Source organism: Mirounga angustirostris, unplaced genomic scaffold (genome assembly GCF_029215605.1).
Source record: "Mirounga angustirostris isolate CCGP_5_RB_7025 unplaced genomic scaffold, mMirAng1.0.hap1 SCAF_13, whole genome shotgun sequence".
Classification (NCBI taxonomy): domain Eukaryota; kingdom Metazoa; phylum Chordata; class Mammalia; order Carnivora; family Phocidae; genus Mirounga; species Mirounga angustirostris.
In genome coordinates, this window is record NW_026991721.1 from 11,712,083 (window position 1) to 11,725,722 (window position 13,640).

The window sequence follows — 13,640 nt, forward strand, 5'->3', positions numbered from 1 at the left end:
ACCACATCAGAAACTGATGTACTGTATGGTGACTAACATAATAAAATTAAAAATTAATTAATTAATTAAAACGGGGAGATGTACAGCTATGTATTTCCATACTAGCACACTTTTGATTTATGTTCAGTTCTTCCTAAGAAAAAAATTCTGCAAAAGTCTTCATAAACAGATCATTACACAAGTTGTAAAAATATTTCTGAAAGATGAGTCCTGGAATTGAAGTAGTTGGGTAAAATAGTATGTATAAAAATGGAAGATATTCCCAAATTGGATTTTAAGTCTTTGATGAATTCAATATGTGAGAGCATAACATGAGACGTGTCCATCAATAGGAACACAGGTCCATTCGTTATGGTATAATCCACATATTGGAATAATATGTAGCCATTAAAGAATGAAGCAGGTTATATGAACTAATAAGGAAAGAATTCTAAAATGTATTGCTAAGTGGAAAACAAGAACAACAAATAAAATGGACAGAATCACATTTACAGTATGCTATCACAGTATGTACACATCTAAAATTGCATAGAATACCGTTGGAAGGTTACATAAATATATCACATCACTGGTAGCCTTTAGAGAAGGGTATAACTGGATAATAGGGTTCAAAGAAATAGAATTAATTTCCATTAATATCCACTTATGCTCTATAATTACATTGCTAATTCAAAAAAAAAAAAAGAAACAAAATCTACTCAGAAGTATAACTGATTTAGCCAAGAGAGCCAACAATAATCAATTCTTGCTGTGGCCCAGCTGTGTTCCCATGAGAATCTTAATATAACTCTGAAAATGTGGAATGGAGTACCTGCCCTAAGGCAATTCTTTCTTTCCTCTAAACGCACATGCTATCTTGATATCTTGTCAACCTAGGTTTGACTCTGCTACAAGAGAAGGGCAGGTGAGGATGCCTGAGATCTTTGGTGAAACAGAGCCAGAGAAGGTCAGGCAGGCAAAGAGCAAAAGGAGACCTCACCCACCTGTGGACATTCTGGTGCCTAGTAACTACCCCCACCCACTGGCAGACAAGAAGTGACCTTGAAACTGACCAATTCCGGAAAACTCCTCCTCCCTGGGGAGAGGTGAAACTTCTTTGGGCTCTCTCTTCCACCTGTTCCAACCTCCTCTACCCACAGAGGATGTCATTCTGATTTTGCACATAAGAAGACTCAGTCTCAGATAACTTGTCCAGTGAGAGAATCAGGATTAAATCCTAATTGTTATCACCAAAAAGTCCAATGTTCCTTTTCCTATATTGGTGCTTCTTAAATTGCATTTTTGGCACTTCCCTAGAGGCATGTGGTGATGGTCTTTGGGACACATGAAGCCATAAGATCAACATGGCTCTCATCTTCCTGTGATATACATTTTATTGAAATATCTGTTGAAAGATATATTATCTTATATATTTAGATATTTTGTGGAGAATTTAAAATCCACGTGTTTCAGAATGCATCTTCAAACAAAATTGAAGACTGTTCTGGTCTATCCATATCTCTGCACTCTTAAAACATATGCTTATTTTCTTCTTCCTCGGGATATATGATTGGAATTCTTTGAGATGTACTACAATATAGGACACTCACTTTCTGCTATGAAATGTATCATAAAGCACATAGGGTTATCTCCCTCTTAATGGTTCAGGAACATTTTGAAGCAGACAAAGAATTAGTAGTTTTTGTCCATCTGTTTCTTCTTCTAGGCTGTGGGATCCTCAAGGAAAAGGGCTGATGTCATATTTATTTTCTGCAATCCTGGTGTTCTGTAAATGTTGGCTGAATGAATGCACATTTTTTTTTAAAGATTTTATTTATTTATTTGAGAGCGAGAATGAGAGAGAGAGCATGAGAGGGGTAGGGTCAGAAGGAGAAGCAGACTCCCTGCCGAGCAGGGAGCCCGATGCGGGACTCGATCCCGGGACTCCAGGATCATGACCTGAGCCAAAGGCAGTCGCTTAACCAACTGAGCCACCCAGGCGCCCCATGAATGCACATTCTTTTGTTGACAGGAAAGGAAGCTTTCAGAACATCTTCTTGGATGCCTCCACACAGGGCTTATGGATGAGCAGTGGAACTTTGGAAAAAATGATAGGAGCTTGAAATACATTGAACGCTGCCTCCAGAATTTCCCAGGATTTGGTGTGCTGGGTCCAGAGGGGGACCCTATCTCTTGGACTGTGATGGAACAGTCTTGTGAGATGAGAATGGGTTACACTGTCCCCACATACCGAGACCAAGGCTACATGAAGAAAATCGTTTTCATTTTATAAAGTATTTTATTCAGAAAAAATGCCATTTTATTTGGTGGTGGCAAATGATAAAGAAGAAAAATGTCATGCACTGAGAAATGTGGGGTTTAATGCTATTCCTCATGGCTGGCATTGATGGAAATGCACTGCCAAGAAATATTACTTAGTGCTATTGTCCATTTCAAGCCTTTCTTATCAGTGAAAAAAATACCATTTTCAAACACAAATCTGATAATGTGTATTAGCACAAAAACATCCAATGATTTCAGGTCCATGCATTACTTAACCCACCCTTGTATAATATTTTGTCCTCCATATTACAGAAAAATGGAAGCTTGAACTTTGGTGTTATGTTTTGTCTTTATGGTGAGAGACCTCTCAGAATTAAAATCATCCAATGTCAATCATTAGTGCCAGGATAGCTCTTTCAAAGCAACATTTGCCACTTTGAAGTCTTCTTTCATGAAAGAATCCTGCTTTTTCATGCTTCTATGCTTTAAAATTAAAAGTCTATTTTGAAACGTGTCTCCTCTGCTATGGTCCATTTCCTCTGACAAAATATTCCAAAGGACCTTTCAAAAGTTCAGTTGTTGTTTTTTTTTTAAGATTTATTTATTTATTTATTTGACAGAGAGATAGACAGCAAGAGAGGGAACACAAGCAGGGGGCGTGGAAGGAGAAGCAGGCTTCCCGCTGAGCAGGGAGCCCGATGCAGGGCTCGATCCCAGGGCCCTGGGATCACGACCTGAGCTGAAGCCTGATGCATAACGACTGAGCCGCCCAGGTGCCCCAAAAGTTCAGTTTTTGATCCTGGGTGCCCTCTCAAGAGTTTTGAGATACTCTACTGAACTAAATTATGTGGCCATCAGTGAACATTTGGTTTTCTTTTCCTTTTTAAGATTTTATTGGAAGGATTTTATTTATTCCCAAGAAGAAAATAAATATACGTTTTAAGATTGTGTGTGTACGAGAAAGAGAGAGAGAGAGCGAGCGCAAGCCTGACCAGGGGGAAGGGCAGAGGGAGAATGAGACTCCCCGCTGAGCAGGGAGTCTGATGCGGGGCTTGATTCCAGGACCCCAGGATCTTGACCTGAGCTAAAGGCAGATGTTTAACCGATTGATCCGCCCAGGAACCCCGAAAGTTTCATTTTTCTGATGAGCCTTTTTTTTTTTTTAAAGATTTATTTATTTATTTATTTGAGACAGAGAGAATGAGAGAGAGAGAGCACATGAGAGGGGGGAGGGTCAGAGGCAGAAGCAGGCTCCCTGCCGAGCAGGGAGCCCGATGCGGGACTCGATCCAGGGACTCCAGGATCATGACCTGAGCCGAAGGCAGTCGCTTAACCAACTGAGCCACCCAGGCGCCCTCTGATGAGCCTTTTATCAGAGGGCTGGATAGGTTGAGTTGTGTGGCTTAACTTCGTATTTCCAGCATGACTTTTCTATCTGTTCTATATTAGTTTCCTATTGTTCTTGTAACAAATCACCACAAATTTAATGGCTTAAAGCAGCAAAATTTATTATCTTACATATCTGGTGGTCAGAAAGGCAAAATGGATCTTAGGAGAGGAAAAGCAAAGTGTCAGCATCAGTTTCTTCTGGAGTTTGGTCGGGAGACAGTTCCTTCTGGAGTCTGGAGGAAAGAATCCATTTTCTGCCCTTTCTAGCTTGGAAAAGCTGCCTTTATGACTTATGCTGTGGTCCGGCATTCCTTTGTGTGCTTTTCCCACACAACCTTCTCCTCTTCTGTACTCAAAGCTCTCTCCATGTCCCTCTCACATGGACACTTGTGATTACACTCAGAACCCACTTGGGTTAAGTCAGCGTATTCATCCCATCTCAAAATTCTTATTTAATCACATCAGCAAAGTCCCTTTTACCACATAATTTAACTTTCAAAGCTTCTAGGTACTAGGACCTAGATAGCATTGGGGGTCATCATCCATCCTACCAAAAAGGAGTGTCAGGTTTATGTTTCTCTATAAGCAAAGTCACCGCATACTTCCAGAACTCACAGGTTCTCAGTCCGAGACTGACTAGCATTTGTATATTCTAGGTCTGGATCATGGGAGAGAACTTTAGTTTGAACCCTGTGCCTATCAAAAATTCTATCAATTATGACTTAGAGGTCAGGTTATGTAGAAACATTGATATTCACGGCCCATTCATTTAGGGGATCTGGGGAATAAAGCACCACAGATACAAGAGAATTTGATCACTGCCATGGGACAGTCACTGTTGTATTTTCCACTCACTTTTCTGAGTAGAAATTTTATTTTAAGTGGTTGGATTCTGGCCATACTCTACTATGCTGTATTGGGTATGTGAGTAGGGTGAAAGGGAATGGTAGGATTCATCTCTAGACCACAAAAAGCTGCATCCTGATGTGATGGAGACAGGCACATCAATCAGAAATTCTGGACTATCTAGGGGAGTGGGTAAATACGTCTATGACGTAGTCTGCCAGAAGATGGAGAAAAAAAGAGTTTCCATCTTATCTCTATCTTCCAGGTAACAGGCAAGTGCATCTATTTTATACCCGAATCTTAACTTGCAACTTAGACTGAAATATTTCTATTTTAGCTCCCTAGACTATGGATAAGAGAAGGTGGGCATGGAGACTTAGCAAGTCATGCTTCTATCCTCCACAGAAGGGCAGAACTAGAGGAAAGAACAGAAAAGCTAGGATTTTCTGTTGGCATTTGCAATAGGGGCTGATGTTACAGGTGACACAAAAGAGAAAAAACACTAAGATTACCAAAGAATTTTGAGTTTTAGAGGAACAATAAATCTTTTTTCCTTTGCTCTAAAGGTTTATTTACCCATTATTTTGTGATGCAGAGAATGGGGTTACCTTACCAGTTAGGAAGATGGGATGGATGTATCCTCCTAAGCATTCAGGATGGTAAATACCAAATTCTTTGTATGCATATAACAGAGGCTTGAGATAGCTTCAAATTAAAAAAAAAAAAAAATCAGAATTTACTTAAACTCTTATATGTGTTTTGCACATCCACATGATCTCTAAAACTTTTTTAATTTAAAAGAATATTCATTATACTTTAATGAAACAGCCCCAAATACTCTAAATTATTGGCATATTTTCTTGAAAAAAATGTTTCTAGAAAACATTTTTCTAATGTTCCATGGATTCAATCTGATGATCTTGAAGTGACAACTCTTGTTTGTTATGGTCTTCGTTATGGTTCTCGTTTTCCCCTTCATTTAAGAATTTATAAAAGCTCTCATTTTTATGTTTAACGTCACAAAGAACTGAACACATAGAATAGCCATATTCAATAAGGGCTTGGGTTTTATCTCCATGGTTGTAAAAATGCCCAACAGTATGAATAGCAACCAATTCACCAGATGTATTAAACACTGGGGAGCCAGAGGACCCACTGGAAAAGCTGGTATCATAGCTAAGTGTGTCAGGACTCCAAACTTCTGGTAGGAAACTTCTTTGGGTGAACATGGAGAAAACATTATAAGGGGCAGCATGGGGTTCTACCATCCCATCTTGGTGTTCTAGGTACCTCTCTAACCGCCGGTTTAGAGGAATCACAGCACACCCATCTATCTTCTTGACCTGGCCTTCTGGGTGACCAATTAAATAAACCAAATCACTAGGTGTTTGAGAGGAAATTCGTTCAAACAGGCCTGGAGGGAATCCATTTCCATTATTTCTTAGCTTTAGAATGGCATAATCTAGAGGTCCATCAGACACTCCAAACCATGGCTCAATGTCATACCAATCAACATTGATAGGGCAGAACCTTTTATAAGTGAAAGTTACCTTTGCACATTTGCTTATTATATCTGGCCACAAACTTGGATCTGTGCCTTCTCCCACCATAAGATGTATTACATGTCGACAGGTGAAAATATAACCATGATTGAAGACAAAGCAAGTAGCATTCCCTGTGTTTCCATTACTCTCCCATGCCATGAACCCAACTGACTTACTAAGATGAATAAGATCTTCACAGGTTGCAACTGAAGTAGAATTTTCAGTCACTTTCCCAAAGTACTTTTTATATATGTTGAATTGTTGAAAGGTTGTCAGTTTGGTTCTCTTCCGTTCATCCCGAAAATACTTTCTCATCCAAAGTGCCTCCTTATTAAAATTTGGATATTGATCCATTATATGTTTGTCCAACATTTGGCAATTCTTTAGCCAGAGGTTAGCTGCCTTCCTCGGGAGAGCTTGAATAACATGCTGCATACCCACAGGGGGCCTTTGCCTATGTCTTGAGTTGTTCCTCCGGTATTTTCTGTTAAGACTATTATAATAACCCCTTATTCTGTAAATTGTGCGTCGTTTTTTACCTTTAATACCATGCCCTAGACTCTGAGGTGGGACGATTTTTTCTCTGTTGGACTCTACAACTTCAGTTTCCCCATCTGCCTCTGGTTCGTATTCTTTGATCTCAGACTGTATCTGATCCTGGGGACCGATTTCATCAGTGGCATTTTCATTCTGATTAATTTTTTTAGGAGCACCTCTCCTGACATGTTTCTTAAAAATGTCCATTTCTAAGGTTTTTCCACATACTTCATCCACCAGGGACTGCTTTCCATGAATTTTCTGATGATCTTCCATTACTTTCCATTCAAATTTGTCAAGGTCGGACCGAAATCGGCCATCCTTGCTTAGAGCTTCTTCGATAGTCTCACCCTTTAATGCGTAGATACAAAGTGTACTTCCTCTTTCATGAAGCTCCTTGATCTTGACAATCTTCTTTATATTCTTTCCAACAGCAACAACGTGAAAAAGAATGCATTCCATGTTTGGATCTTCACATTGGCGAAACATCTGATCATCTTCCTGGTTACCCTTTCTTTGACCAAATGTTATTTTAAAATGGGAATCTTTAGGTAGGCACTTGAGAGGCATTCCTAAATTTACATATCCGCCTATAGTTTTCTCTTCATGAACAAGGATGTTCTTATTAAAATGATTCTCCATCTTTTCTCTGAAATTGGCCTTAGCTCTCAGGGCTGAGTAGATATTCTCAGTGAGTTTACCATGGGTTGTAAACACACTACGGTCTAATTTCCTGGAGCTTTCACTCAAGGTAAAAGTAAAAGAACATTTTTTACTGGTGCTCAAGTCTCGGTTCTGAATTTCCACAGAGGCTTCCTGCTTGACTTCACTTTTAAGCTTAATGGGACTGCTACGCTCTTTCCTGTCAGGCAGAGAATGAGCAGCAGGTGTGCCAGGACATGTCTGCCTCATGACAGCATCCTTAAAAAAGGAAAGATTAAAAACTTAGTAAGAACCACCTTTAATAATAACGTTTCCTGTTTTTCTAATTATAAAACTGATAGATACTGTGAAGAAGAATTGGATAATAACATGGATAATGAATAATGGAGAAAAAATACCAGTCAAGTTATTCTATCACCAGAGATAACCATTCTACGTGTTGTTTTATTTGTTTCTATGATTTCACATGCACATACAAATCACTAAGCAATCTGCCATTGATTGACATGTCATGAAACACATTTAATGACATACATGCCATTCAACAACCTCTGAAAACACAATTCGAGGGGCCACAGGATATTTCACTGTACAATAATTTCTAATCCATTCTTCTTTTGCTGGATACTTAAGATTCTTTCCAAGTTTTTACTACTCTAAATATGACAAACATTTCTACACACAAAACATTTTGTCTCAACATCTGAATATTTCCCTAGGCTAGATTCCCTGCTGTAGAAAAACTGAGACTAAGGTTATAATGTACTTCACAACATCTATGCTGCCCAGCTCCTTGCCAGAGAAATTGCACCAGTTCATTCTGCTTCTTCTCCCCTTGCTGCCCAAAGAGAGCAACCAAATGGTTGACTCCTCCAAAGGATTTTAGTACTATTATTTTAAATGTCTACCAATTGATAGATGAGATGCCATTTAATTTGACTGTTTCTAAAATCTGCATTACTTACTAGTAAAGCTGGAGCTATTGAATGCACCTCTTGGACAGCTGAAACATCACCTTGCAAAAATTCCCATTAAGTATCTGTTTAGTTCTATTCGGTACATGTTTCAACAGCAGTAAGGAAATACATAATATACTAAAATGATTGATAAATCCCAGGATCGGATAGATATACAAGTAAATACACATGGGTATATACACATAAATATACATATTCAAAAACATATGCACATAGAACCAGTTGGCAATAGCGTGGGAAAAAGTATTGATAATCCGATGGCAACAGGAATCAAAACCAAGGACATAAGTGAAAAACATGACACCACAGGATTCAGTAGAACTTGGATGGGAATTCTTGTGGAGTCTCAAGTCTTGGACCTATTCTATATGAACAGAAGAATAAAGCTGGAGAGAGTAAACTCAGGAGGGACAGAGGGGCTTGGTTTATTTAGGAGGCCAGCGCAATTGAATGAGCTGTCTGGTTTCAGGCACAGTGAGTTTCTTCCTCTCATGGTGCTTTCCTTTTCCTTTGCATTTATTCATTTCCAGGTTTTTTCTACAAAAAAACAGTGGTTCCATCCTGCTGTGAATATCCTTGAATGTTTCCTGGTGTACACGTGCAAGAATGTCACTCAGGGGTAGGAGTGGGACTGCTCCAATTTAGGATCTCTGAATACTTCCCTTTATTAAATACTGCCATATTATTTACAGAATGGTTGTACCACCTTGTACTTCCACTGTGGGACATCTACATCCTCATCCAAAGTCAGTACTGCCCAACTGTCAACATTTGCCAATCTTGTGGGTGTGAAATGGCATCTTAATTAGTTTACTTACTAATAGGAGTTGAACGCCTTTTCATGCTTCTGCCTGTTCATGTCTCTTGCCCGTTTTTCTATAGGACTATATTCCTTTTGATCACTGAAAATCCTTTCTATATTCAGACACAAGTTGTTTATTTATTATATGTCTTAAACATATTCTTGGAGTATCTGGCTTGCTTTTTCATTCTCATCAGGCATCATTCCAGATAAGAAATCCTTAGTTTTCTGTTGTCACGTTTATTAATCAGTCTATGTCATAAGATTAACTTTCATAGAATTATTCTATTTTTTTTCTAAAAAATGTAAAGGCTTGCTTTTCCTATTTTATTTTTATTGAAATAAAGCCTACTGTAATCATCTGCCACATTCTTGAATTTTTCCACACCATCAAGTCTAACTATACTGCTCCCAGATATGTTTTCTTGTGCATGTGACTTGACTCCCACTATTTCCTCATGCTGGATACACTTTCCTGGTGAAATTCTATTCATCCCGTAAGATCTTTCTCAGGTGATACTGCCTAAATTTTGAGTGCGAATGAAGCATTTTCCCCTCTGCACTCCAAAACACTTGTTTATATCTTGAGTCAGTATTATCATTTTGCATATTTTGTGTTGGTCAAAAACCGACTCTGAAGTCTGACTGCTTGGATTCAAATCCTCACCCTCAAGTTCATCATTTTTGCAACTTTAAGAAAAGTGGGTTTCAGTTTCTTCAATTTTAAAACAGGGATGATAACAATATCTATTGTTTTATTAAATGTTGAATGAGATAATCCACAGGACATTGCAAGAGTAATTTCAGGTACACACTAATTTCTCGGTAAGCAGTAACTGCTTAATTATTTTGGCCTGTCTGTCCTTCTGATATCAAGCATCTACAGTGTTTGTTAGTGATCTTGTTGTCTAATAAGGCACTTTGCACTGCTAATTCATACACTATCATTTGGTTTTGACAGGCACTTATAGATGTGATCTCCCAAATATAAAATTTCCACAACACAGAGGAAGGGTTTATAACCGCCATTCTTTATGAGCTTATCCCCTTCCAGGATCCTAATACCGTACTATGGTTAGAGTATGCTGCTCTAGCCAAGAGTTGTTAAAAAGGAGACATACCTGGGCGCCTGGGTGGCTCAGTTGGTTAAGCGACTGCCTTCGGCTCAGGTCATGATCCTGGAGTCCCGGGATCGAGTCCCGCATCGGGCTCCCTGCTCAGCAGGGGGTCTGCTTCTCCCTCTGCCCTCTTCCCTCTCGTGCTTTCTGTCTCTCATTCTCTCTCTCTCAAATAAATAAATAAAATCTTTAAAAAAAAAAAAAAAAGGTGTATAAAAAGGAGACATACCTGTGACTCTTCAGGTCTGGTACCCCGGCCATTTTCTGTAGCAGTGAATGACTTGTTCTCTTCAGGTTTCATGGAGTTCATGATGACTTCTAAGAAACTATGACTTGCTTCTGCTAGTGGCCAAGTCAGAGAAACAAGGTTGGATTTACCCTCCCACTTGCAATGACTAAAAACAAAGGAAAGACAAGGTACATGAAACAACTTGCAAACACTGGGCCCCAGGCCGTGCAGAACAGTGATCTCCTACCTCTCAGAGACAGAAATCAAATGAGGTAATCCCCATGAACCTCTAGCTTTCTGCCTGGGGAGTGTTTCCAGACCATATCTCAGGGAAGGGAGACAGCAGAGCCTGGCAGTTTCCTTGGGTTGAGAAGACAAGCTCAGGGTCATGGGAGGCCGAAGTGGCTGGAGTTTGTAGGGCAGACTACTAGAGAGAAGAAAGCTACAGCCACACACAGGATCGGAGATCTGCAGTGGGTACCCCCTGAAATCCCAGCCGAGTATCGGTCAGTCCATGCATGTGAGGAAGCTACCGGAAGCCAGGGGAAGAGCCACTTAAAGGAAAAAGTGGAACAGTTCTGAGGCTCACTCAGGCCTGAGAATAGTTTCTGCTCCCAAAAGCCAAACTAGAAAACTTCACCATGCATGAGGTATCAGGTCGAGTATTCAGGAAGGTACTGTCTCCGTAGTGGGATAAAAGCAGCCCCAGACTGAAGGCTGCCCTGGTCCCACCTGAGGAAGTTGAATGGCAACATTTGCCAGGATCAAACTGTTTGCAAGTCACATGACTGGGCACTACAGCAAAGCTTAAGACGATCAATGAGAATTGAAACATTTCTGGCACCCCAAAATGTGGAATTAACAAAGCTGGATGTCCAATACAAAATCACCAGGCATGAACAGCAGAGGAAAATAGGACCTCTAATGAAGAAAGAAACTGAGGAACAGAAACAGATCCAGAAGGGACACCGTTCACAGAACTAGTAGCAAAGAACACGGAAATAGTTATTACCTTGAAACTCTGGCCAAATGTAACAGGGACCAGATTTAGCCTCCACACTGAAAACAAAACAAGACAAAATGGGCAAAAGATAGGTAACAATGATTTACAAGGAACTGGCTGGCCATCATGCAGTTAAGGACAGTACAAATAGGGCACCCCCTGTGATTACTGCAGCTGCCCGCGTGAGAGATCCCAGGCCAGGCTGCGAGGGGGGCAGTACAGCCAGCTGGAATCCCTGAGTTGAAGAGTCAGAGAGAGGGAGGTGGCAGAGGTGACAGGACACAGAAGGGAATGCCCTCCCCACACCGAGAACTTGGGATACACGAAGAGGGTTCCTCTCAGGTATTCCGGGGAGAACTGAGCAGAGCAGCAATGGAAGAAAGTACCTAAGGCCAAGAAAGAACCACCCCGAAACGTCAAACCCTCTCCCTACACCCCTCCCAGGGATCTGGGGTTCCTGATTTGTAAATGAAGATGTTTGGTGTAGATCAACCTTTTACTGTTCCTGTGAATTACCCCCTCTGGGCTTGTTAAAAAGGAAGATATACCGGATCCCACCCTCAAAGATCATGATTCAGTGACTCTGGGCTGCAGTTATGATATTTGATCCGTGCCCCACCGCCCCGCCCCCAGCCCAGAACGTTCCCGCCTCCACATCCCCCCCATCCCCCTCTCCTGATGCCCAGGCACACAACAGGGTAGCTGAAACAGCTTCCTAGCTGATCTCCAGGTGTCTTTCTAGGAGGAAAAGTCTCGATCCTTGAGGGTGGGGGGCGGGAAGGAGGTTCCTACAATGGGAGGCTGCTTATCCCTTAACCCCAAACTTCTTGCTTATCCCTTACCCCCAAAACTTCTTGGCTCAGGACCAAGGTTTTGCCTAGTGCTCTTGACAACCACCCCTAAGAGCTCCACGTCCCACTGAGGACCAGAGCACCACTCACAGACGCGGAGCGTGTCCACGGGGCCGGTGACCGCTGCCTCGGGAGTCGCAAGAGCTGAGAAGACGGGGCACGGACGGCTCCCCGCGGGCTCTCTTCCCTCGGGGAAAGTGGAAGTGAGCTCTCCCGGGCTCTAGGTCCTGCCAACAGGAGGCGAGAGGGCGGTGTCCGCCCTCATTGGCCGGGAACACAGCCGCTTCAGGAAGCCATTGGCCGCTCCCGGCACCGGGGCGGCGGGCGGGAGAGGCTGGGCGCGGACCCCATCCGGGGAGCTGGAGGGCGCAAGGGCTGGATTTCGGGGCAGGAGCCCGCGCGCGGGAGCCGCCTGACGCTGCGGCTCGGTCTCCGCGCACGCACTCCCCCCGCTGGCCCTGGGCGGGCATCTCGTTCCGGGACCGGCCGCGCACTCTCGCCCGCTCTCCGGGGCTGTGGGGCTGCGGTCGGGCGGGCAGCCGAGCGAGCGCGAGCGGGAGTGGGAGGAGCCTGCGATTCCCGCTCTCGCGGGGCCGAGTCCGCAGCGCGTAGGCGGGACGGGCGCTCCGGGCCTGCGTCCGGGGCCGCCGGGCTATATGGTTCGGCCTGCGGGGTGGGCGGTGGCGCGAGGCGCGTCCCGGGTGGGACCCAGCGGCCGCTGGAGGGCCGGCCTGAATTGGGCAGAGGCCCGGCCGGAGTCTTCGGGTGTTGGCCGGGCGCAGCACGGGCTTCCAGCGGTCTAAAGGGCCCAAAGCGGGCAGCAGCGCTCCTGTGGTCTGTCTAGTGGGACTTGGCCCCCCCATCAAACGAACCAGCCTCACCGAGAGGCTAATGCACACACTTAGGCCAAAGCAAGAAGCCCAGAGATCCGAACTTCTCCCTAAATCTTCCGCCCCCCCGCCCCCCTGATTTGCCGGAGGAGTCTTATTTTATCAAGGACCTCTTAGAGGGAAATCCGCCCGGCGAGGGCCCAGGGCCTTGCAGGCATCTCAGGCTCCGGGGCCTGGGGTTGCTTGATCACTGTAGTTCAGCCCCTATTCCCAGCGGGCCGGTGTTTTGTAGTTGACATATTTGGGTCTCATGGGATCTTCGCAGTCACCCCTGGAGTTAGGTTGGCTTTTGCTCCCATTTCACAGATTAGGAAACAGGACGGCTTGCCTAAGACCATGGGACTAGTTGGGGGCTGTGGTGCACTGGAGGAGTTTAACCTTAGAGTGTCATAGCTTCTTGCAGGGAGACCTTGGGCAAGTTCACTCCCCTCTTGCGGGTCTTGATTCCCTACTTGTTACTTAAACCCGTCTGCCCCTTTCTGATTCTCCTTCCATTCCTGTTCCAACTTACCACTTGGGTAGCTTTAAA

General features: G+C 43.1%; 1 protein-coding gene across 5 annotated transcripts; it reads right to left on the reverse strand.

Moving 5' to 3' along the window:
* Positions 1–3,744: 3,744 nt before the first annotated feature.
* On the reverse strand, positions 3,745–12,747 carry FAM111B (FAM111 trypsin like peptidase B). Of its 5 annotated transcripts, none has more exons than XM_064576378.1 (4): positions 12,312–12,747; positions 11,380–11,426; positions 10,368–10,480; positions 3,745–7,499 (listed from the first exon to the last, which is right to left on the reverse strand). In XM_064576378.1, the coding sequence occupies exons 1-4, from the start codon at positions 12,689–12,691 to the stop codon at positions 5,388–5,390; spliced, it is 2,652 nt and encodes an 883-aa protein (XP_064432448.1). In that variant the 5' UTR covers positions 12,692–12,747; the 3' UTR covers positions 3,745–5,387. The 5 variants fall into 5 exon arrangements, 4 of the variants coding, with proteins under 4 accessions (XP_064432448.1, XP_045749554.2, XP_064432449.1 ...); XM_045893598.3 differs by having other exon boundaries at positions 10,368–10,533; positions 12,312–12,407; XM_064576379.1 differs by lacking the exon at positions 12,312–12,747 and adding an exon at positions 12,213–12,301 and having other exon boundaries at positions 10,368–10,533.
* Positions 12,748–13,640: the final 893 nt, after the last annotated feature.